General features: G+C 39.2%; 1 protein-coding gene and 1 pseudogene across 1 annotated transcript; both read right to left on the bottom strand.

Annotated features, from left to right (window-relative positions):
* Nucleotides 1-17,183: 17,183 nt before the first annotated feature.
* LOC129719877 (ubiquitin carboxyl-terminal hydrolase puf-like) lies at nt 17,184-19,264 on the bottom strand. Its single transcript, XM_055671293.1, has 5 exons — nt 18,705-19,264; nt 18,428-18,642; nt 18,247-18,370; nt 17,655-17,862; nt 17,184-17,587 (listed from the first exon to the last, which is right to left on the bottom strand). The coding sequence occupies exons 1-5, from the start codon at nt 19,020-19,022 to the stop codon at nt 17,184-17,186; spliced, it is 1,269 nt and encodes a 422-aa protein (XP_055527268.1). The 5' UTR covers nt 19,023-19,264.
* Nucleotides 19,265-19,423: 159 nt separating this feature from the next.
* LOC129726101 (ubiquitin carboxyl-terminal hydrolase puf-like) lies at nt 19,424-22,370 on the bottom strand (annotated as a pseudogene).
* Nucleotides 22,371-25,835: the final 3,465 nt, after the last annotated feature.

Genomic DNA, 25,835 nt, shown 5'->3' with positions numbered 1-25,835 from the left:
ATTTCAACATTCACGATGATACCGAACTCTTCGTTGATGCATCACCAATAGGACTGGGTGCAGTACTCGTACAATTTAGTAAAGGAGTTCCCAGGATTATTTTCTGTGCATCTAAAGCGTTAACTGACTCGGAACGCAGATATCCTCAAACGCAAAAAGAAGCCTTGGCTATCGTTTGGGGTATTGAAAGATTCACTTTTTATTTGACAGGAAAAAAGTTTGTGATTCGTACAGACTCCGAAGCTAACGAGTTTATTTTCGGAGATGGTATCAAATCTTGCAAACGTTCTATATCGAGAGCTGAGTCTTGGGCATTGAGGCTACAAGCGTTCGATTTCGAAGTCAAACGAGTTCCTGGGCACCTCAATGTAGCTGATGCGTTATCTCGGCTTATTTCTAAATCACAGATTGATGAACCATTCGAAGAGAACGATGGAAAACATTTGCTCTATTCATTGGATATTGGCTCCATGAAGATCACATGGCAAGATATTCAGCTCGAATCAGAAAGCGATACGGAATTACTCGCAGTGAGATCGTCAATAAAATCTGGTACGTGGCCTAAGGAATATGCACGTTACGAGGCTCAATCCAGGGATTTTCGAATTTTGGGTCCTCTCATCTTCAAAGAAGACAAAATCATACTCCCAACTAAGCTACGGATTAGAGCATTGAATGAGGCTCATCAAGGGCACATAGGCTGCCCTGCTATGAAAAGAATATTAAGAGATTATTTTTGGTGGCCCGGCTTGAGCACGGAGGTCGAAAATTATGTTAAGAGTTGTGTCACATGTATTACTATTTCTAGAAAAAATCCACCAATTCCGCTTTCCTGCCGCCAGCTCCCAGATGGTCCATGGGAAATCCTTCAAGTGGACTTCTTATCGGTACATGGTTGTGGATATGGGGAATTTATGGTTTTAGTTGACACGTATTCTCGCTTCCTCTCAGTAGTAGAGATGACATCAACTGATGCTAAAACAACCAATGAAGCGCTTCAAAGGATATTCCTCACTTGGGGATTACCACTCGTTATACAAAGCGACAACGGCCCTCCGTTCCAAAGCAGTGAATTTGTAGAGTTCTGGGAAGCAAAGGGGGTGAAGGTGAAGAAATCTATTCCCCTCTGCCCTCAAACCAATGGCGCAGTAAAGCGCCAGAACCAAGCAATAATTAAAGCTTTGATGGGTGCGAAACTGGATAGCATTAACTGGAAAAAAGCTCTACAAGATTATGTGCATGCACACAACACCAGGAAACCCCATGCAAGACTCAATATCACACCTTTTGAACTTTTAGTAGGGTGGAAATAGTATAGAGGTTCGTTTCCAGCGTTGTGGGGAGCTAAATTGGAAAACAAGCTTGATCGAGAGGATATTCGAGATGCAACCTCTAAACTGCAAAGCAAAATTTCTGCCGATGCTCGTAGAGGCGCAAGACCGTCCGATATTTCTGTAGGTGACATAGTTTTAATGGCAGTTCCAAAGAAGAATAAAACGGATCCAACATTCTCTAAGCAACGGTTTACTGTTCTTTCGAGAAATGGGGCAAAAGTAGTCATCATGGAGTTCTGCCTCCAGCAAATGAAGATTATCAGCCATCCGATACGACTGATGGTTCGTCAGAAGTTATTACGGTTCCGACCAACAAGAGACCGTCGAGAACAATAAGGAAACCGGAGCGACTTGCGGATATGTTCATGTACCATATCTTCCAATAAGAATTTAATGGCTGTCAATGTCGTAAGTAAGCCATCACGATTAATATTTTTTTCCTTTAATTTTTTTTCACTCACCAATTTCAAGTTAGGTATATTTGTAGCTTTATCATTCTTGGGAAACAGCAGCAGAATAACAAATGGTTGCCGAGTTGAAATTGTAATTGGTTGATATGTACACCCTTTTGTTGCGGCAACGAATGGCATAATGGCAAAACTCTCAGGGCAAAACCATCGACATTTTTTTTTATTATTAGCTTCATATATTCTCCTTTCTGATTCCTAGAATTGCAATAATGTAATATTTCAAATCAACAACAAGCAAAACTGATTCACTTACCTTCATGCTTAATAAATGTTGTACTTGTGACAAGCTCACTAATGCAATTATTTTTATTAATTTCACATCCGTCAGACAATTTTTTCTGTTGGCACTATTAACGTTGTTGCTAAGCAATATTTATAATGTTGTTTATAAATTTGTTCAGCGCGATTGGTAGAGAAAGTGCGACAATCGCGGCAGTCCATTATACCAGACTCTATATGCACATTGCACATAGGCTGATGCATTAAATCCATTAAATACGATATGTATGCATGACAATTCGCGTTGACGGTGTTGCTGATATTTGTTTGGTTTTTGCATGCGATAAAGAAGGAAGGAAATATTTTTGCTTTTGTCATCACGCACATTTTGACAATTACATATGAGTGTTCACGTAGGTGCGAATAGCCTTCAAAATCTCTTTCAACGCGAATAACCCGAATTCTTTCGATCGCTCGCGTCCGTGAGTGCTGGTGAGAGAACACGAATGAGTTCGTCCAGCTACCGCTCTGCTGAGAGCGGTACTCTGCGATTTGGTAGAAGGAGGAAAGGAAAAGACGAATCAGATTTTAGACAGACTTTGGAAAGATTAGTTCGCGTTAAAAGTTCCGTAAATTAAAATTTAAAAAAAAATGGAGATTCCCGACAGGTATATGATGATAAAATTTGTGGCATGAAGTTCATGCACAGTCGACAGCAGTTAAAAAACGTTTGATTTTCACTCATGCAAATTCGGTGCGGCGAACGACGATTTTTGATTTTTTTTAGTTTTCAATAGTAAAAATTTTTAATAACATTTGAATAAAAATAATAATATAACGTCATATTTCTGGTTTCCTTAAATAATTAAAAGTGAACAAAAAACAAACATCACAGATCTTTCGGTACTGTCTTACACAACTAACAGATTCGATCGGTGGTTTTGGCAACTAATTGCATTCGCCGTTCTCACAAATTAGGTCGGTAATAATGACAGAAAGCAACAACAATTTGATTACTGATCGGTCGGTAGTCTTTTATATTACCGAACGTTTTACCGAGCGCTCAGCTGTTGAAAAGTCGGTGAAAAAAAACGAATTCGGTGATTAAATGTAAGTGTGTTCCCAATTAAAGCTTCCGTAGACAGGGTCGAAACTAGGCAATTTTTCGAAAACAGTAAGTCATTGATTTAACAGGAGGCAGAATGAGCTTTCATCTCAACCAATCAGGGCAAGACACGTAAGCCGTTACTTCGTGCCGGGCGAGCCAAAAAAGAAGCTCCAAGTAGATAGCGACAGCGGAGCATTGGTCGATTACTGGTGAATCTCACACGCGTCAGAGTAAGCTCTCGAGTTAACCGACCAATCAGAGCACGACACATAAAGCGGGACTCCGTGCCGCGCGAGCCAAAGACAGGGCTTCGAGTAGTTAGCGATAGGAGAACATCGTGCTATTACTTGGGAACCTTTCCAAAAGACAGCCGAGCAAGTGAAGTTAAGCTAAAAAATTGGAGTTAGATTTTTGAGTGGACGCAACGTGATCAATAGAAAGGAAAGTTTTAAATTATAAGTTTTTTGACAAACAAAATAAACCTAACGAGTTTCGAGAAAAGATAAAGTTGCTAGCCACGTGAGGCTACGAAAAGAAGCAAGGAAGTAAAATTAATATTGTTAACATAAAAATATAAAAAAACCTTCAGGCGAAGGTTTTTATTTTCCGCTAGAAAAACCCGGGAGTCGACCGGAATCCACCACGGCCCCGTCGCAACGCTAACTGCATTGAGAGCTAGTTGCGTTCCTTACATAACCTGCCCTGAGAGGATTAGCCGAGCCGGTACAAAACACGCTTCCTCGCAGTACAGACATTTGTCGGTACTGGCGCTTAAGCGAGGAGGTTTCGAAGGGTAGTCATAGGAGGAGAGCCTATCGTTTTGCGGGCATAGCGATAATTACCTGTGGGTAATCGCGGTCCGACCAGGTTTCGGTACTTTGAGGCGATCCCGAGCGATTGGCAAATCGTTTTAAGCTAGTACAGTAAAGCTGGTGATCCCGTCTGGCGCGGCTTTACTATTACAATTCCCGATGAATCTAAAACATCTGCTGATGAGGTGTTAGCTGCCATCAAGCGCACCAAGAACATGAAGGCCGCCGGCGACGATGAGGTCCTCAACCTTGAGTTGAAAAACTTGAGTCAAGAATTTTTCGAACACCTGGCAGTGATCTTTAATAAGTGTCTGGAGCTCAAATTCGTAAACCAGAATAACATCTTCCTCCCAGAACAGTTCGGGTTTAGACAGGGTCACTCCACCGTTCACCAACTGACTAGAGTAACTCAGATCCTAAGTCCGTTAGTAAAACATCTGCTATGGCATAATCGACATCGAAAAAGCGTTCGATAATGTCTGGCATGATGGCCTGGTGTTTAAGATGCAGCGATTCAACTTCCCGATCTTCCTCGTGAAGATCATCAAGAATTATCTGTTGAATAGATCATTCCAGGTCTTCCTCAACAACATTCCCTCTGATTCGTTTAACGTTAAGATGCTGGGGTTCCACAGGGTAGCCTTCTTGGTTCCGGGTGGTAGAATCCTGTCTATGTTTGCAGACGACACTGCCATTATCTACAAAGGTCGAGTGATTAGAGCTTTGACGCGTAGACTACAAGAGGGTCTGGATATTTTGTCTGACTATTCCAACAGCTGGAAGATCTGCATCAATGCAGCTAAGACCCAGGCTATTATATTCCCGCATTCCAAATCAACTCGACTTGTTCCACCTGCCACTGTGAGAATCCATCTCAATAACACTCCCATCGAATGGTCGAGTGAGGTTGTCTATATTGGTCTCTCCAAAAGCTTCTATTTCGTTCACACGTAGAGAAAACTGTTACCAAGTGCAACATACTGACCAAATCCCTCTATCCTCTCATTAATAGGGAATCCACTCTTTCCCTCACAAACAAGCTTGCCGTTCACAAGCAAATAATTTTACCGGTCAGAGTACGCTTTGCCTGTCTGGGAGGGCTGTGCTAAAACCCACCATCTTAAACTTCAGATTGTTCAGAATAAAGTAATACGTATGATCCTAAACACCCCTCCGAGGACACGAAACTCTGAAATCCATCGCCTGGCTGGTCTTCAGGTGCTGGAGGAACGAAGAACAACATCGTTGACTAGGTTTAGAGAGTCCTGCGCCAGGTCACAATTAAACAATTATTATGTGAACCATATGTAACCATATGAAAATATAAATGAATATACTTTGAGTTAAAAAAGCCGCTCATAATAGTTCTACCCAAGTAACCAATAAGCACTAAATCATTGCCCTACAATAATACTATATTTAATTACAGAATTCTGGGTAAGAACTTATTCTGACCTAAATACTTCCGGAGTACTTCGTGATAAGGGCGAATCTAACAAACTGTAATTAAATAGAGATTTTACCGAAAACGTATGAAGTGAGCTACTATCTACCTTCAATCTTCGAAAAAATAATGTATCTCTTTTCTAACTATTGCAGGGTTGTTACAGTCGGCGCGGATTTCGCGTTTTTTGTGGATTTTGCGTTTTTTGCGGATTTGGCGCGTTTTTACTACTCTATGGCGCGGATTTTGCGGAAAGCCTTGCAACCTTGCGTTCAGTTACCTAAAAATCAGGATATCGACTGATGGGCTGGCAACACCCTTTCAGAGTTCTATGAAATATGGTGGGTGTGTAGTAGGGTGCCAATCACTTTTATTTGAAAAAAGGAATCAAAAAATTTAGGGAAAAAAACCCTATACAAAATGTTTACCTGCCCGAAAAACACCCTGTGTGAAATTTCAGGTCAGTTGGATTCAAAATGGGGTGGCGCAAAACGAAGTTAGACCTTGAGAAATCCCAGATCTATAATATAATACCAGATCTCGACGTTTCATGCATTTATAAGCTATCTGACACCAAAAATTTTTCGAAAACCGAAATTTCATGCAGCCAACCCCTCCGATTTTTCACTAGGTGTTTTTTTTCAGGCAGGTGAAAATTTTCTATATGGTTTCTTAAAATTACCATTTGGTTGGCATCCTATTTTTTAATACTATTTTTTTTAAATTATCTAGACTTACATTCAAAGAGGACTGAAGTTTTTTTGTAAATTGATATATCTGAATAAGAAGAAAGAAAGTTGTCAAAGAATGACTTTGAGAAAAATGTCTTAATTTTCATTTAAAAATATTGAGAAAAATAAATAATTGAGATACTACAAAAACAAAATTTTATCGTAACCGTTATGTGCTCGACAATAAAACATCCTTACGGCCCCCAAATTGGTCCTTCCCGAAAAGATTCTACTGGTACATCACTAATAACATAACTCTTTGGATGTTATGTGGTGGTCCTGAATAGATTCAAAATGGCAACTGTGGCCTATGAATGTCATCCCGGCTCCGAAAATACTCATATTGGGTGGTATTTGGCCATTTTTGGCTGATTTTCATGAACCGGAAGTTGCCACCTTGGATTTCAAAACGACGCTTAGGGTCGATTTCAGGTCATCCTGATTTCGGAAATACCCATAACCGTATATATTACATGTTAACAAGTTCTTAAATCACATGTGTCTCATTGACGTCAGTAATGACAAGAATTAGAGAAAAGTTGTCAAGGGCTGGCGTATAGAAAACCGTCTGAAATTCATTGATTATTCATTGAAACTCTTCTGAACATTTCCACATGGTCACTAGACTGGGACACGGTCACATGGGAAAAAAGAGATGGTGTTTTTTTCTCGCTCCCATGCACTTTTCGTTTTCCTTATGGGTCCTATAACAACTGTGTAACTTTTCAGATCGATCGATGAAACGCCCGATTTTTAAAGCTTCCATACGATTTTATATGGGAAAAAACACTTTTTCAAAACTTTTTTTATAGAGATGTCCAGTTGGCTCTTAAAAATATATAAATACATGATAATTATAGGAAATTTTCCTTGAAAAAACTCTTCGGAAGACCGCAAGGCGCTACATTGCTTGTGAAATAAGATATTCACCCCAGACTGATAGAATATCTGGCGAAGGGCTCACCATTGAATTTTACTAGCAATACTGCTGCAGCATGCTGCTGTTCCAAATTCAACCATGTGATGAGAAATGATATCGCTTAACCCATTATAAGGCCGTAAAAACTACGCAAGGAATCTACAAAAACAACAATAAAACGTATTCCTTACAGAAGGAACAACACAAATGTACCTTTGTTAAGAAATCAACTATTGAATCAATTGAAAAAATTGGTGCCACTACCCGTTAACCCCAAAAACGATGGAAGCATTTTTTTACATCGCATTGTAAACTTGATTTTTTGTAATCATAAAAAATGAAAAATTATAGTTATTAGAATGTAACAGTAGGACTTCATTTATTTTGCATGGAAAAGATCAAAGTAACGGGTTTTTCAAGTGGTATCCAGAAAAAAATTTTAGGAAAAAAATTAAAATTTGTCGTCCAATACACCATGTATTTTAACGACAAAACTGCATAGTCTAACACAGTAGGTCCTGAATAGAAAGTTCCTGGTGGAAAACTTACCAATTTGTTGGATTTTCTCCAAATTAAAAATGAATTTCCTGAAGACGGTCTAGAATCGCGGTTTGTTGACATAAAAATGATCCCAAAATCAATATTGTACACTTCTAGCAGTCCTAGAAAAAAACTGAAGTGTTCTAAGACACTTGTAGAAGTCTTTGGTTAAGTCAAATTTAAAAACAATATTCTAAGTGCAGCGAAAAAAAATAAATTTTGTTGGTGGCAATATAGTTGCCACTGCCTTATAAAGGGTTAAATTTATCTTGGGGGCTTTCTCGAAAATACTATGAGCAAAAATCACGCTTTGAAAATTCATTCCACGCGAAATTATTTCTCATACTTAAGCAAGTTTGCAATAGCAGCATGCTGTAGCAGTGTTGCTGGAAAATTTCAATGGTGAGCCGTCCGTTTTTCCCGGAAAAATTTCTTACTAATATCATGTATTGATATTTTTTTACTAGCCAACTTGACATCTCTAGAGAATAAGTATTGAAAAATTGGATTTTCCCATACAAAATCGTATGGAAACTTTAAAAATCGGGCGCAAATCGGGCGTTTCACCGATCGATCTAAAAAGTTACACAGTTGTTATGGGACCCATAAGGAACACGAAAAGTGCATGAGAGCTAACATTTATTTTTTGTCCCACCCTAATGGTCACTCTTAAAAAAAGGTTTTTGTAACAAAAACTTCTCTATTTGAAAATCTCAAATTTGTTCAAAATGCAAATATCCAATATTCTTGATGTTATATTTTTTCTTAATTTCAAACTGTTTGTTTAGGTACAAAAGTAAACAAAGCTACCAACGCAAAGCAAAGCAAAGCCTTGGTGCTACAATCCGATTCGGAACTTGATCTTCTGTTTATTATACACAGACTTTGCAGCCGACTGTTAAGTGTACAGGACGATTGCGGGGCTAGCGTTACGATCCTACTGATACTAACAGTCTTTCCCGTGCCGAGACTCGAGGCTACAACAACTGGCTTGGTAGGCCATCATCGTACCTTGAGACGCCTACTTAGCAGTTGCATCAAATCGTCGTTTGAAGCTTTGTTTACAAAAATCTTTACGTACATTGATAATCAGGGTGGCCACTCTACCGGGAAAAGCGGGAAAAAGATGGGAATTTCTAATCACCGGAAAAAAGACGGGAAAAGCGGGAAATTAGGCTTCACATCAGGAAAATCATCCTCCTGCATGTCTTCTACTAATGTTGCCAATGAACGAGTTGTAGCAAACTAATTCCTAGATTTGGAAAATATATACATTGGATTAAAATAGAATATTATTTATTTTTTAATTATTATTCTTTTTTTTCCAAATTATAACGATCTAAAATTGATGTCATTGAAAAACTATTTTGGCAATACAATTTTTTGATATACCTTAGAATTTTCAAGACGATTTCGTTAGGATGTGTTGTATACTGTTTTAAAAAAGGAGCTCAAATTTATCGAATTCTTGAAAAACTGTCAAGCTTTCGTTTAGAAATGTATTAGAATGGCTTTTTATGCAGTTTTAGGTTTGGTTTTCCACGTCTTTTTTTAATGCGAATTTCGGAATTTCCGTGGTTCATCATGCGGATTTCCAGGAAAAGTCGCGTTTTACACCGATTGTTTCAAATAATATTTTTTTCAAATTGCTAATTCAGAGTGTAGGTTGAATTTATTTTACGGATTTTAAAGAATTCCTTAAACGTTCAATTGGCCCAAGATCGAAACTTTTCAAAAAAAAGAAAAGTTTCAAGATGACAGATCTCAACGTTTTATGAATTTCCAACACATTTACCATAAAAAAATAATTTTAACAGTTCCATATGAATTTTTTTATTGGTCACTTTAAGGCTTTTCTTCCCGATCGATGTTCGCTTGAGAACAAATTTTGCATGAGAAGACAAAACTTCTAAGCTATAATTTAAAACGATCGATGTTTAATTTTTTTCCATACATTCCATTGGCATTCAAGAGCAGGTTGACAAAGAGTAAAAGCAGAAGGAAGATTGTCAACGATTTTTAGATAAAAAGGGCGCAGGTTTCCATGAAGGTACTCGCTAAAGTCGATAAACAGTTGAAGGAGGAAAAATTTTTGAAGGAGAAATATTTTTCATAGTTTCAATTACACTGTTCTCGCAAGGAAATGGTCCGACAATATACGGGTTTAAATGTTTATCCATCACTTTCCAAATCTCGTCAATCAATTCTCACTTTTTAGGTCTAACTTATGTCTCACAAGAATTTCACTCGTCATAATCATACTCTTTTCAACGAGAGAAAATTGCGAGAGAAAAAATCAGTGCTGTTTATAAGAATTTCCAAACAACATTTTTGGTTAGCATCATTCCTAAACATGGCCGCAGTAAGTCAACTGTCCTGCGTTTGAAGCTAAATACAAACAAGTTATTCATATCAGCATGACATTTTAAAGATGGTATTAATTTTACCATGTTGAATCATAAGTTTTTATTAGTTTTTTTTTTCGGCGCGGATTTAGTTGTCACGGCGCGGATCCAAAAACCCGTGGCGCGGATTTTGCGGATTCAAAATTAAGGTGTCTGTAACAACCCTGCTATTGAAAAGTACGATGTTTGTTAAGGGCGAAATCCACTTTATATCAAAATGAAATATAATGAGGAATACGCCCTTTTTGTTGTTTACGTTAGTATAAGGCAAAACTTGACTTCGTCTTGATGAATGGGCGGAATCAAAGTTGTCAACAAAATAAAATGGGTATTCATGTCGAGCTCGTAAACAAATACCCAGCCGTAAGAATACTCACCTCTATTGACGAGTAATGGAAGATAAACAGTTTACGGCTGGGTATTCGTATACGAGCTCGATGTGAAGACCCCTAAACATCAAAAGCAAAGGGCGTATTCTAATACAATGACGTAAACACGGCGTATAGTAAAGGGCGATACTGTCGAGCAAATGAAAATAAGGCGCATAGTAAAAGGCGATACTATCGAGCAAATCAAAATAAGGCGCATAGTAAAGGGCGATACTGTCGAGCAGATCTAAATAAGGCGCAAAGTAAAGGGCGATACTTTCGAGCAGATCGAAAAGCTTGCATGGTAAAAGGCAAAACTATAAATTCTCGAATATAGAATGAAAAGCGACTGAAATTCAAGTTTTTAGGTAAGCTAGAACAATTTTACCACAGACAGACGTCCAAGCAAGAACAACATTGATCAAAATTTCCGTGTAAATTTTCAAAGTAAATTGTGTTATAAATCACTTGTACACTAGCGCCACCTGGTGATCTCATCGCTACAATACATTTTTTTTTTCGCTGGTGTACGAGGCTGGCCGTACTGGTAGCGCTATCTGGTTACGGATTGCTACTACAAAAAATTTTACACAAGTTTGGAACTCAGCTTGGACGTCTGTCTGCGATTTTACTTTTATTAGAGTGTTTGGATGACAAATATATTGTTCCACCTTTATTTAGGATTTGAATTTGTGATTGAAAACTTTGTTTGTCTTTTTTGAGTTTCGTAGTCGATTCGCCCTAATCACGATGTAGTCCGGACTTGTATATATCTGATATAATGTTAAAAAGGCGAAATAGCTGGCTGATAAAGTGCTGCAGGTGGCAACCATTGATATGCATCACTAATGCTGATTTGGAGTATCCATGAGATTCCTCTTTGCTGACATCTGAGTTAAGAAAACAAACGAAACAAAAATTAGAACCTAAATTATTTGGTGTCTGGAACGAATGCAACAAAATATTCAGAGGTAATACATAAGGTTAATTTTGTGCATGTGTTCTTCCTCAACATCGTTTGGAATTCAACAGGGACTTTTTTTCATCTTCTGATATTGACGGTTCAGAAACCACGTGCCCAGGAGATGTAGATCCTGGATACAACTCAATAGTTTGCAATTGTTTTGTATTGGGTATTTCGGAGAGTTTCATACTTTCATATATCCGAACTTTGCGTCGAAAATTCCCACTCCTTAAAGTTTTTTTCCATTTACGTGGAGTATCCATGTTCCGTCTATTTTAATTGACCACTCGATATCGCTCGTTATTGGCACTTTTGAAAAAATGTAATGCGTCTTCTATATGCATTTGAAACACTACATCGTAGCACATCGTAGCCCTTTAAGCGCATATTTTGCTCTCAGTAATGCTAGTTTAGCATAATGTCCTAAGCATTAAAAAAATGATATAAAGCTATTTGGCATTAACAAGGTTGAATTAGTGCTAATACAATGCTATCTCCTAATGCTTATGGTTACTTGGGTAGACAGCGACAACAGCAGTCGTCCTCCCTTAGCAGCAGCACTAGCAGTGCAGTGGATACCAGCGATGGCGGAAAGCGGCCACAGCTGTGGTGTAGCAATGGATAGCGCACTAGTTGCAGCGGATTCCAGCAACGATAGCAGCTGAGCCAGCTGATGCAGGGACTGTGGATACCAATGGCAGCGTATAGCGGCCACAACTGTGGCATGGCTATGGATAGCGCACTGGTTGCAGCGGATTTCAGCATCGATAGCGGCTTATGCAGTTAGGCACTTTAGTGAAGTGCAGCCTTTTGCGATAGTGGGCACTAGTAAATGCATTCAATGAAAAGTTGACATGTTTTGACAACATGTGAGCCGTCTAGTTTTGAGTGTTAAATCAGCTTTTTACTGTTTATTTTATCACAAGGAATACTTTATTCGCACTGTCAGTGATAACGCAAAGATGTAATCGGCATCTCATCCGATAGTAAAATGAACAACAAATTGTCCTTTTCAGGATGAAATGAAAACTTGATTGAAGAGTTATTTTCTAATGAGTTAATTCACATTTTTAAATTTGTAAAAGTTATAAATTTTACTTTATCTCCGTGTCTCAAAACGTACTGAATTATCTTTTCGTTCAGTCATGAACACGACAGCCGAAACTTTCATTATCTGCATAAAATCAATTTTTCGCATAATCAAAATTCAAAAACAAGCCCCAATCATTACAAGCAACTTATTATATTATTGAAAATGGTGATGGTGATGCAGTGAGGTACTTTAGTGAAATGCAGTCTCTGTGCGAAAGTGGACACTAGTAAATGCATTCAATGAAAAGTTGACTCATTTCGACAACACGTGAGCCGTCTAGTTTTGAGTGTTAGATCAGCTTTTCACTGTTTACTTAATCACAACGAATACTTTGTTCGCACTGTCAGTGATAACGCAAAGATGTAATTGGCATCTTATCCGATACTAAATTGAACAACAAATACAATACGAACAAATCCTTTTGAGGATGAAATGAAAAGCTGATGATTAAAAACTTTCTCTGGAAGTAATTTTAGTTCTGGCTGGAGTCTGTTGTACAGATTGGTTGCCCTGTTGACTGCAGAATTCTGTCCGAATGTCGCTGTATGTCGTCTGGAGGATATCAAACGATCTCTTCCCCTGGTGTTATGATGGTGTTGCTCAAACAGCCGGTTGAGTATTGTGTTGGTGTGGACCGTACCATGCAGAATACGGTGGATATGCATACAAGCAGCGCAATTTGACAGTCTCTTGACGGTTAAGATTTCATGTTTCGAGTGGATGAATGAAGTTGAAGTTCTCCGGTGGTACCCGAATAAGTTTTTGATTGCCTTGTTTTGAATCGTTTGCAATGATTTCAATATCGTCGCATTAGCAGTTCCCCACACTAGTATACCGTATATGAGGTGGCTATGAAATAGAGTGAAGTACAAATTTCAAATACCAGCAACTTGAGCAAGTTTGGAGCTCAACTTACAAATGTGTGCCTTCCACTTTAGTTGTTCATCCAGCACCACACCGAGGTATTTAAACACTTCGACTCTTTCAATGGTGTTGTCTCCGTAGAAGATATCGATATTGGTCGTTTTGGGTGTGTTGAATAGCATGTATTTTGTTTTGGAGATGTTTACCGTTAGTTTATGCTGGTTCATCTACAGTCACAAAGTCGTTAGGTCCTCATTTATTTGCTGTTTCAATTCTTCGCATGATGTCTCAGCATAGATAAGTACGATATCATCGGCGTACATAAACAGTGTACCATGTAGCGGTAGGTCCTTCAAGTTGTTTATATAACAGTTGAACAACGTTGGTCCTAGAGTACTACCTTGCACAACTCAAAAGTCAACAGATTGTTGTGTAGCAGTGATACCTTTATCGCATAGAAATTGTTTACGATTGTCCAGAAAGTCTCTAAACCACATGCAAGATTTACCTTTGACTCCAAGTTCATTCAAACGACGGAGAAAGATTTTGCGATCGCAGGTATCAAATGCTTTGCTTAGATCGAGGAACACGGCTGCTACCTTTTTTTTTGCGGTCACATGCTGACTGAATGGTTGAAACGACATCGAATAGGGCAGCTTGTGTATTAGACTTAGGTCTGAATCCATATTGCCGAGATGAAAAAAGGCCGTGATCTTCGAGATGTTCCATAAGCTGCTTATTAACAACTTTTTGAAGAATTTTATCTATAACACAAGGGATGGTAATCGGCCTAAACTCCGAAGGTTCACTTGAAGTTGATAGTTCTACACAAAGATTTTTGAGAAATCTGGACTGAATACCATCATAACCAGTAGATAATGTGGATGGTAGTGCATGTATGAACCGCTTTATGTCCGTTTGGCCTACAGTCGTGAAGTTGAACAAAATATTTGTTTGTTCACGGAGTAAACCCACTCCCACATACGGTATACCCTCCGCTAGTTGAGCTCCAGCTGTTGCAAAGTAGTTATTTGCATTCTCCACCATACATAGTTTTTCATCTACAGTATCACATTTATCAGCAATACTGTCATAATTTTTCTTCGAGCCAAGAATTTCTCTGATTGTGTCCCAAGTTTTCGAAACACTCTCCTTATTCCTTTCGAACTTAGCTGCGTAGTACAGTCAGGTTTTTTACGCGGTTTTTTACGAGGTTTTTTTACGCGGATTTTTGAAGTAACGCGTTTTTTTTTACGCGGATTTTCGAACTAACGCGGTTTTTTGAATTGATGCGGTTTTTTTTTACGCGATACCGCGCTAATTAAAAAAAATCTTCACGAATTTCCGATTTAACGTGGGTTTAAACCAGAAACGTTTAAGTGTTTATCTAGTAAAAGACATAGTCCAAAAAATACTCTCCGCCCACCGAAAGATCCGGAATGACCGTCAAAGAGGACAATTAAATACTGTATTAAATACTGGTTCTAGAGTGTCTCGGGTTTTTTCTAAAGCCCTTCTTGCTGGACTGCTTTACGCGGATTTTTAAAAAAAACGTGTTTTTTTACGCGGATTTTTGAATTAACGCGGTTTTTTTACGCGGATTTTTGAATTAGGGCGTTTTTTGCCTTTCTCCTAGAAAGGTATAGCAATCACTTGCAAAACCGAAAGTATAAAAGTGCTCCAAAGGGCCGAATGGCATATATCACTCGACTCAGCTCGACGAGCTGAGCATTTTCTGTATGTATGTGTGTATATATGTGTGTGTGTGTATGTGTGTGAGTATGTGTGTGTGTATGTGTGTGTATGTGTGTGTATGTGCAGATTTTTACTCTCACTCACTTTTCTCAGAGATGACTGGACCGATTCTCATGAAATTAATTGCAAATGAAAGGTCTTGTTGTCCCATAAGACCCACGCAAACTACACAACCGATTTGAACAAAATTGGTTTCAAATGAACGAACTATCCAGAAAACCCTTAACTTTTGAGTTTTCTGAAGATTGAACTTGTGGTTCAAAAGTTATGAAAAGAAACGTGTTGTGAAGACTGTTCAATCTCACTCATGTTTCTCAGAGATGGCTGGACCGATTTTCATAAAATCATTGTCAAATGGAAGGTCTAGTTGCTCCATAAGACCCTATTGATTTGTTTTGCAATCGGATCATTACTTTGCCTGTTATGTTTAAAAATGTGAAATCCATCTATGAAAAGGAACATATTCCGACGACTACTTTGACTCACTCACTCTTCTCAGAGATGGCTGACCCGATTTCCACAAAATTAGTGTCAAATAAAAGGTCTAGGTGCCTCATAACACCCTATTAAATTTTACTGTAATCGAACTGTAACTTCGTCTGTAATGTACCGAAATGTGAAAATCACGAAACTTCATTATCTCAGTAACTACACAACCGATTTGATTAATATTATTATCAGATGAGCGGGCTAGTTAAGGGTAAACTGATGAATTATGATTGAACACATGGTTTCAAAGTTTGGCTGCCCTATACGTTCTCATTTCATGTCATTATAATCGAACTTAAGCAACCGTTATGTATTAAATTGTTAATAAATCAACGAAAGTCGATTATCTCAAAGATTACATGACTTATTTGAACATAACTTGTGTCATACTAACGAGTCATCTCTCGAACTTACAAATAACAAACTTCATAACAATTTGATATGTGGCTCAAAAGGAAAAAACAGAAATTCAAAGACTAGTTTAAACTATACCTGCTTTTGTCGATATATGTGGCCTCAACATAAATTAAATGTGGTATCGTACGATTTTAACGTTCCAAATTCATTGATTCCTTGCGACGTGTTTAAAGTCTGAAAATGCACGACGAATCGGCCATAGGATAAGATCAAAGTCAAATAACAAATCGTTTGAATTGATTGGTTTTATCGAAATGACAACATCCTCGACTTTTGGCTTCTGTACATCACCTTAATTCTGAATATATTCATATTGGGTGGTATTCGGTCATTTTCAGCAAATTTTCTGGCATCAATTTGACACCGGAAATGATCATATTGAGAGGTATTTAGTTATTTTGGTTGTTTTCCAGAAACCAAAAGTGGTCGTCTTTAAATTCAAAATGGTGTCAAGGGTCAATGTTTGGTTTCTATGCATCCTCTCGATTACGGAAATATCCATATTGAGTATTATTTGGTCATTTTCGACTGTTTCCTATAAGTTGCCATTTAGCGATTCAAAATGGTGCCTGAGGTCAATTGTTAGCTCATTGCATTATTCTGGTTCCAGAGATACTCATATTGGATGGTATTTGGTTATTTTAGGCTGTTTTTCACAAACCGGAAGTCGCCATCTTGGATTTCAAAATGGTATTTAAGATAATTTCTGGCCTCTGAGCGTCATTCTGGTTGAAGGAACATCCATATTGGGTGTAATTCGATAATTTTCGGCTGTTTCCCAGAAACCGGAAGTCGCCAACCTGAGGTCCAAAATGAGGTCTGTGATCGATTTGAGCTGGTGTGTATCATTAAAGATCCGGAGATACTCATGTTAGACGGAAATCGGCCATTTTTGGCTGGTTTCCAGAAACAACATGTTGCCATACAACAATTCATAATGGTGTCTGCAGTCGATTTGTGGCTCCAGTGCATCATTAAGATTCCGGAAATACCCATATTTGGTGATATTTGGTCGTTTGCCGCTGTTTTTTCGAAACCGGAAGTCGCCATCTTAGAATTCAAAATGGTATCTGTGGTCGATTTTAGCTCCTCCTCCTCATTCTTTATCCGGATATTATTATATTGGGAGGAAATCGTCCATTTTTGACTGTTTTCCAGAAACCGGAAGTTGTCATCTTACAATGCAAAATGTTGCCTAAGGTCGATTATGGAACATATTTGTTGCCACTAAAAACATTCACCTGCCAAATATTATATAACTTTGTTTTCAGTGTCGTCGGTTATACCTCCCCGATCCGATTCAGCCTTACCTTCTTCAGTGTCTTGTCCCTCGCGTTCCTGCTTAGATTCTAATGTGACTGCTCCAGCGACCTTATCTTCACTACTCACAGTATTGTTGTCTTGCGTTGATAGCTCTCTTACTGAAGCATTGTCTGCTTCCACACTTTTCTCTCTTAGTTTTTCCTCACTGGAATGATTTACTCTGTCAAACTGATTTTGTTCGTCTTGTTGAAGGGATTCTGTCATCGATTTCGGATCGCCTGAATCTTCTGGCTCTGCAGATGGCTGTAACAGTGGGTGTTGTACCTGAGCCAAACTGCTTCCACACTGACCTGAACTAGCAGTCATTTTACGTTTTTTCGGTGGTGTTTCTTCTGTAAAATATCATCATATATATAGCGAGGTCAACTCACTGTTCACATTATAACCAGAATCACTTACCATCACTGTAAATTTCGTCTTTAAACCGAAGCAGCACCGCATGCAGGGAATTTTGCAACAGGGTTTTAACCGCGCCCGGAATCCCGGTACGTTGACCGATGATGCGTATTGCTTGCAGATCCCCACATATATCTTCCAAGTTACTTTTGTCCGGCAATAACTGGCAGATAGATTCTAGCAGCCGAGGAACAACAAGACGTGATTTGATCTAGAAGCAGCGTTGCCAGGTCATTTTTTAAAAAATCTGGAAAAGGCAAAATAAAAATCTGGAAAAAATCTGGCAGTCATTTCGTTGGGTGAAAGGTTAATTTTTCGGATAAAAGTCTTGGTGTACGCAAAATTTGAGGTGACAAAATTGCAAAATTTCGCGCCAAAATTGAAGTGATGACCTTTTTGCGGAACAGAGAAAATAAAATCTGGATAAAATCTGGATCATCCATGAAAAATCTGGATAATTTGACATCAAAGCTGTTTACCTGGATACATGTCCAAAAATCTGGATAATCCAGCTAAATCTGGATACCTGGCAACGCTGTCTAGAAGTATAGATCAAGTTAGTGTGGAACCTTTTCGTTCAACAAAAAAAACTTACCTTCGGATAATAGATTTCAATAAAATTCGCAATCACAGGATCATTTAGTGACAGTCTCTCATCTCTCAGTATATCATCGATGTAGTCCACCAGTAGAGGATTTTTTATCAACAATTCAGAATACCTGAAAAAAAATAGAAATCATGAATATGTTTTTTTATTTTGCAAGCAAAATCTTCACCTGTTGGTAGTTTTATTGTTGTAAATGCCAACCCAAAACTTGGCGAAAACGTTAAAATGCAACACAACAGCCTCAATGCCTGTCAGCAACGACAGGTGCACCAGAGCTTCGGTAAACTGACTGGAAGTTACCGCCACGCGGAACATTATATCTAAGAACTCATGATACGGCCGATAGAACAGTTCCAATGCGAGGTCAAAGTCTTTGTCAAGCCCCTACAAAAACAAAATGTTGAAAACTGCGACAAAAACAATAGATGCATACGCGATCAACTTACCTTTTCACAGATCTGCGATTGCGGTATGTTCATTTGAACCATCGGTCTAGGCGGACGAGGAGTATTCTTCGAAACTGGTGGCCAGGTTGCCTTCATACCTCGTCGCGGAAAGCACGACCCAAGAGCACTGATCGTGTGTGAAACATTATGTGTGTGGCAGTGGGTCAGCAATGGAACCAAAACAGTACTGATGATCTCCGGCGGTGCACACTTGACCAGTTCCTTAAGCACCTCCAGTGCGATGTTGCGCATTTCTGGCGGGTTAAATGTATTTAATAGTGTTGCTAACCGCCGCACGGCATCCGGAAGTCCCTTCATTAAAGCTGGCGGTGGTCGCTTCTTTTGTTCTCGACAACTTGCTCGCAGTGTGCTGATCAGCAATATCACCTCAGTAAGCAGTTCTTGTAGGTCACCAAACACATGACAAGCGGTTGCCTCATGGTAAATCGAATGCAGTGTATGCAGTGCATCGAAACAAAGCGTGATTCCCCCGTTCAGAACCACAAACAAACGGTCATCGTCATTGTCGACCAATATTCGAAGAGCTGCAATCAACGTTCCCCATGACACCCGTTAGTGTAGTCCTGCGGAATATGGTAACCTCTCGTTGTTCCGATTCCGTTGCTTCTGGATGTCGTTGCGCGAAGAGGGTCATCAGCCGAAACAGTTCATCCACTGCAAGCGGATATTGCGTCGGATTAGGCGTGATATTTTTGAAGGCCCGCTGCAGATTCTGATGGGCTGCTAGTTGTCGCGTCAACAGTCTACTCTGCTGGCAACACATTTGTAGTAGACCATAGTAAACCGGTAACATCGCTCGGTTATAGGTTACGATTTCCGAGTCATCGTGATCGGCTCTGTGTAAAGTTAAAATTAAAACAAAAATTCTATAAATCAAAGTATGATTACTCACAGAATGTAGTTGAACGCAATATTTCTAGTGATATCAGGACAGTTTGCTACTAGGAGTGCGTTTTCTGGACAATCGATAGTTGCTTGGTACCAGAATGCGAGCAAAGCTTGTTTGTTGTGATGAGCCGGTACCGATGGTTCCGATAGCCGTGGATGGAACAATTCCCAAAGTGCTCGTAGATGCGGACCGAGCTGAAAAGCAAAAAAAAAATTATAATTTCAATTGAACACTAACTTAGTTCAATTATAACACTAACCATCAATTTTTCTGTTTTTGACACTAAACAGTATGTCATCAAATTGAAATATGCAGTAAGTTTGGTGGTTCCGTGGACACTTATATCGGTGTAGTTCCTGGCGGACCTCAACAATCGCAATAGAAGGTTCAAAATTGTATGCAAGATGAGCTGAGCTTCGCACGAAATTTCCCTTTGCTGAGCTGTATGTATCGCTAGTTTGTGATGTGAAGTAGCCCGAAAGTTGGTGCGGAAATTCTGCGAAGGAACTAGCGAAACTAGTAGGTATGCGGCGGCGTTTCGAACTCGGGCATTGTTGTGCGCCAGCAGAAACGTTTCCACCCAACTTTCTGCTGATTGGAGAATCCAGGTATGAGCGATTTTGTTTCGGGGCGCTTGGACAGCTAACCAATCCAAAGCCGACTGAGGACAGTACTCTGCTGCATCCCAAAACGTTGCAGTACAAGTTGCGAGAAGCATGGCAACCCTGATGGGCCACCGGTCGATTCTGTCAGTAACGTCAACAATTTAAAAAAGGGTCCACACAGTTCCGTATGCTTCGTCACAGCCGTAAAAAGCATGGCAATGATTTGACCAGCTAACCGTTCGTCACATCGACAAAGAGCGTGAAGCAAGTGGCGCGTTTGATGTGGATTGATGTTGTCCTTAATTTGCTGATAGAGAAAAGGAAACCCTTTCCCACCAGCAATCGCGTTATAATCACGGGTTGAAAGATGCAACCTTAGATCCGGACCACGCGAACGTTCCACCAGTGACGCTACCAAAGCTATCATTTTATCCAATGATGCAGGGCGGTTCTTATCAACCGTTAAAGCTTCATCCGATGAATTGTCCTCGTTATCGGAATTAGTATCGATCTATAAAGAACAATCGGTAGATTAAGCTTGTATGTACACGAACAAAAAGTGAGTGAAGAACTTACGCAGTCCTGAGCCTTATGTCCCAGATAAAAATCAGCTACACTTCTGATAACATTAATTCGCAGCAAAAAGAGAGCCTCTTCCTCTCCCATTCGCGAAAACTCGTACAGTAGACCAAAAAACTCCGAAAGATGCCGTAAATGAGCGCGAGCACCATGTTCCATAAGCATAATGAGCGATTTGATAAAACGCGTCACACAAGACACGTTCCCTATTATTTCGTTTCCTTCGTCATCAGTTGCCACCTCTAAATAAAGGGCGCTATGGCTTTGCCTAGAATGCCAATAATGTAGTTAGGCATCATACTATTTTTTGTAAACTGCTGCAGGGAGCACTTACCTTAATCGTTGTATAACATGGATGACTAACCGCTGAAACATTTGTCGCACCATTTGGTTTGGGCATTGTATGAGAACTTGCACCGGCCACCACGGTTCAGCCGACATGTGACTCAAGAACCACTCGCACGCTTCCTGGCTGGCGTTAAATTGCTTGGTAAGTAACTCGACCCACAGCACCATCGTTGGCTGGTTGAAATTAAAAACAAGGGAAAAATCTATCGTTCAAGTTCAACGATTGTAATCAACTAAAATACCTTTTCTTTAGCATGAATGAATGTCTCAATGAAAAATGACACTGACAGTTGGGCTGCTATACACGTGATGTCTGGCAAAGCTAGTAAGGTTTGCGGAATGTGACCACAAATTTGCCACACAAAACTGTTGGAAAAGAACGTAATTAATGAACGTCAAAAAGCTAGAGCCTAAATACCAAACTTACTTGAAATACGTATGCTCGAAGATGTTCCGATCCTGCAAAAAGTGTCGGTTGTCTTGCCAGATCTATTCTTCCAGTTCCTGGCTGAGTATTTTTCGCTTTCGTTTAGGCGGTGGTCCCAGTCGGCCGATGAGTCCGACAAGCGATGGTCCGCAGGATAATGAAGTAGAGGAAGCTGACGATGATGACGACGATGAGCAGGGTTGGAGAGCACTGGAAATCGCTGGCTGCTGAACAACTGCGCTGAGCGGCAATCCGACGTTTCCTCCCGCAGTAGCTGTTAGTGCGGACAATGACGAAATTGACGAGTACGATGAGGATGGTGATGGTAGCATGCTAGATCCCATCAGAGGACCCGATAGTGGAAGGATACTCAATGAACTGGCTTGCAGTGCGGCTAAAGGTGATGGCGACGAGGACGATTGCGCCAGCGATGAAACGGCGGAAGTATCACTTCTAATGCTAGTCTTAACATCTATATCACATTTACTTAGATTATTTAGGTTGTCTACTACCGCTGGTACTTCACTAGGATGTATGTGGGTGATTTTTTCAGTCTGCTCTTCATCGCGGATTACTGATACTGGCGTCGGGATTGAAACTGTTGAAATACTGTCACTTTCGGCTTTCGATTGCGATTCTTTGCATTCAGCAACAGATTCTAAACCCATTTTCCTATCACTTGACGATAGAATGCTGCCGCAGTTTGTGCTGCTACCGGGTTCGCTAATTTGACTACCAGATGTGACGAACAGTGGAATAGCAGAATCACTAGCGTTTGTGGTAGCCGGAACTGATCCCGATGATTAGTTCGCGAGATGTGCAGAAGTTTGTGCAGAAACATGTGCTTCTGGAAGAGGGAGGGGCGTCGAACCAATATGGACATATTTGTTACCCTTTAAAACATCCACATGCCAAATTCGGTTTCATTTGCTTGGTTTGTTCTTGAGTTGTGCAGAAATGTATGTTTCATTTGGATTTATCGGAACCAAAAACTCCTTCATACAAATTTTCACGTCGATCGGTTCGATAGTTTTCGATCCTAGATGGATCAAACAGACAGACAGACCGGACTACATTTATATGTATAGATTACAACATCAATATTTTAGAACCTAAAGAGTGAATATACATTTATTGGATTGAAGCGTTCATGTAAATCTATTTTTACAAAAAAAAGTTTGAATGAGAAAGGCTGGGTCTGACCGCTAGGTGGATTAATTTAGGTTTTTTACGCGGATTTTCGAATTAACGTGGTTTTTTTTCAAGGTACGTATCCCCCGCGTAAAAAGAAACTGACTGTATTGTTTCATTTTGCTTCGCTTCAAATGTGTAACTTTTCTACTCTAATCACTGTATACTTTTCTGGTGAATTCATCGGATCTGTTTTTACGATGCTTTGCATACCAATAATTTTTTGACTGTATACACATTAACAATTCGTGATCAATCCACGGCTTCGAATATCTGCGAGCCGCTGTTAGCGTTGGTATAGTTCTCGATGAAGCTTTTTGAGCCCGATGAGCACTTGAAATGAACGAGTTATAGTTGGTTTCAACGTCGACGCTGCGGCAAGTCACGATCGGGCATTGTTGTAGACTCTCACGAAAACAATCGATGTTGATCTTCGGATGAATTACACTCGCTACGAAGATAGCGTGGTGGTCGAATAAACTATATTGGAGGTGTTGTACTGTTGTTGAAATAGATTGTTTATTAGTTATGATGTGATCTAGGCACGCGCCATATCGGGTCTGAGAAATGTCGCAAAAGTTAAAACCGTTTGAGAGTACTGTGTTTGTGTATTTCTGCGCCGTGGTACTAGTTCTCAGCAGATCGATATTAAAAACTCCGAATAGGATCATATTACTAGATCCTCTTCGAGTAAGAAAATCATCGAGCACTTCAACAAATCCATCAACAGCTGCCATGAATCTTTGTGGTGGTCTATAGATGCAACTTAAATTTCTGGACTATTATACTCGTCGCAGAACGATTCTACGAGTTTCGCGTTGATACTTTTGTGGACAAATATTGCAGACCCTCCTCCTCGTCTAGATGATCGAGAGGCAGCGGTAATTTAGAAGTGACAAAGATGTTTCGATGTCGTCCCGGGACCATGTTTCTGTTATCAAAAGAGCGTCCATCCGGCATGGTGCATTATCTAGCAGAACTTCCAACTCGGTAAGTTTACCCCGTAAGCTCCTGGCGTTGAAATAGAACAATTTGAGGCTGTTCGACTCATTTATTTCGAGACCTTGAATAGTGGTTGTTGTTAGCGCATTTGTTTGAGACGGTAATCGAAGGTTTTGATTATTTGGTGTATTCATTTTGACTATCGATGGAAAAGATTTCTCTCACTCTCCCTTTTTCGGTTTTTCGCACCAACAATCTACCGTCTCTAAATCAAGCAAACTTGACTTTGCCATCGCGTTTAAGGTCACGAGCTAGCTTGAACAGGTATCGATTTCGCCTTGTCAACACTTCGTTGATGTAGACAGGGTTGTTACAGTCGGCGCGGATTTCACTTTTTTCGCGGATTTGGCGCGTTTTTACTACTCTATGGCGCAGATTTTGCGGAAAGCCTTGCAACCTTGCTTTCAGCAACCTACAATTTAATATTGAAGGATTTCGCACCAGTTCGACTGAGTAGTTGGCTGCACCACTTCAGAATTCGATGAAACTTTGTAGGTGCAAGGCAATTAAGCAATTTTGCGTACTTCCTTCAATTTTTCAAAACATTATCTGGACTAGCATTCGAAAACGACTGAAAAAAATACTTGAAAAGGACTATTGAAAAAAAAATAATGATATATAAAACGGTCATCTCTGATTTTTACCAAATTAGGTTCTTAGATAGACAATTACACTATCTAAAACTCTTCGGAACATTTCAAAAGGAGCACTCTTAAGGAGAAAAAGCATACCTAAAAAAGCTTATTTATTCGCCTCAGATTTTGCTTTATATGGGTTTTCTTTAAATTTTATTAAATTAATCAATTTTTCAAATGGAGGTTATATACCACAGATATGACAAGGCGCCAATCACTTGATATATAGTATTCTCGGTCCAGGTCACAATCAAAAATATTTAACAATCTCACGCCTAAGTCAGCCCTATTCGAATACAGATTTTACAAATTTTTAAATAGTTGCTTTATCCATTATTGGCTTTTTTGCTTCTACATTTTTTTTATGTTTTTTTTTTTCAATTCTATGTCATATCATGTTGCTATCAATTTGGCTGAGTTCGTGCGAGCAGAGAATAGAAAGAAAAAAAATGAGTGAAATCCTTATTCACTCCCTCTTAAAGAACTTTTTAATATAAAACAAGATAAAATTTTTACTTGAAAAAAATTTTTTTCAAAATAGAAAAAAACAATGAAAACTGGAGCTGATAAAAAATCTGGATAAAACTGGAAAAATATACAAAAACTGGATGATTTTGTGATTCAACTGTTTAACTGGATAACTCGAAAAAACATTGGAACATTGGCATCTCTTCTAACGGTTTTTTAGAATTTTGAATGGAGTGGTATGTCTGTTTGTCTGTGGCACCACTATCTTTCTAAAAGTGAGGTTGAAAGATTCGGTATGATGGTCTATTCGCCGCGACTATTTTGCAACCCACGCAAACTTAGCATTTGCGTTAAACTGTCGTTTGAAGCTTTGTTTACAAAAGTTAATACGTACATAAAAACTCTCTTTCCATGTTTCTTCAGATAAATATAAGTTAAATGTTATACATGAATTTGAACTCAATGGTTTCATTTGACGTTACGGCTTTATTTCCTAGCGTTCCAGTGAACCTTTAAGAGGACTGGCTTCTTTCCCAATATTCTGATATTACTTGGAAAAAGAAAGTTGACAGTTTGTTGAAACTTTCACGCCTTTGCATGAAAGAAAACTACTTCACATTTCGTGGTAAATTTTACAAACAGACTAAAGGGGCACCAATGGGGAATCCTCTTTCTCCCTTTCTATGTGAGCTCTTCATGGCAAATATAGAAAGTACATTGGAGAAGAGAAACATCTTACCGATTCGATGGTGGAGGTATGTGGATGATATTTTTTGTATTTTGAAAAGGGCGGATCTTGAAACTTTTTTCATATCCCTTAATAATACCTATAAAAATATAAACTTCACAATTGAGAAAGAACTTAACAACGGACTCCCTTACTTGGACGTCGCTGTAGTCAGAAAGTCTACGGACTTAGAATTTGAAATTTATCGGAAACCCACGAATACAAAACAGGTAATACCT

The sequence above is a fragment of the Wyeomyia smithii genome, chromosome 2 (genome assembly GCF_029784165.1).
Source record: "Wyeomyia smithii strain HCP4-BCI-WySm-NY-G18 chromosome 2, ASM2978416v1, whole genome shotgun sequence".
In the NCBI taxonomy this organism is placed as follows: domain Eukaryota; kingdom Metazoa; phylum Arthropoda; class Insecta; order Diptera; family Culicidae; genus Wyeomyia; species Wyeomyia smithii.
The sequence above is the reverse complement of the archived record's forward strand: the minus strand, read 5'-3'. Positions and strand labels throughout refer to the sequence as shown.

Coding starts and splice junctions, on each gene's coding strand:
- LOC129719877 (XM_055671293.1), bottom strand. CDS start 19,022: ATGAAGGGACTTCCGGATGCCGTGCGGCGGTTAGCAACACTATTAAAT. Junction 18,371..18,427: donor AACAATAAAACTACCAACAG/GTGAAGATTTTG, acceptor ATTTTTTTTCAG/GTATTCTGAATTGTTGATAA. Junction 17,588..17,654: donor AGACGAAATTTACAGTGATG/GTAAGTGATTCT, acceptor GATATTTTACAG/AAGAAACACCACCGAAAAAA.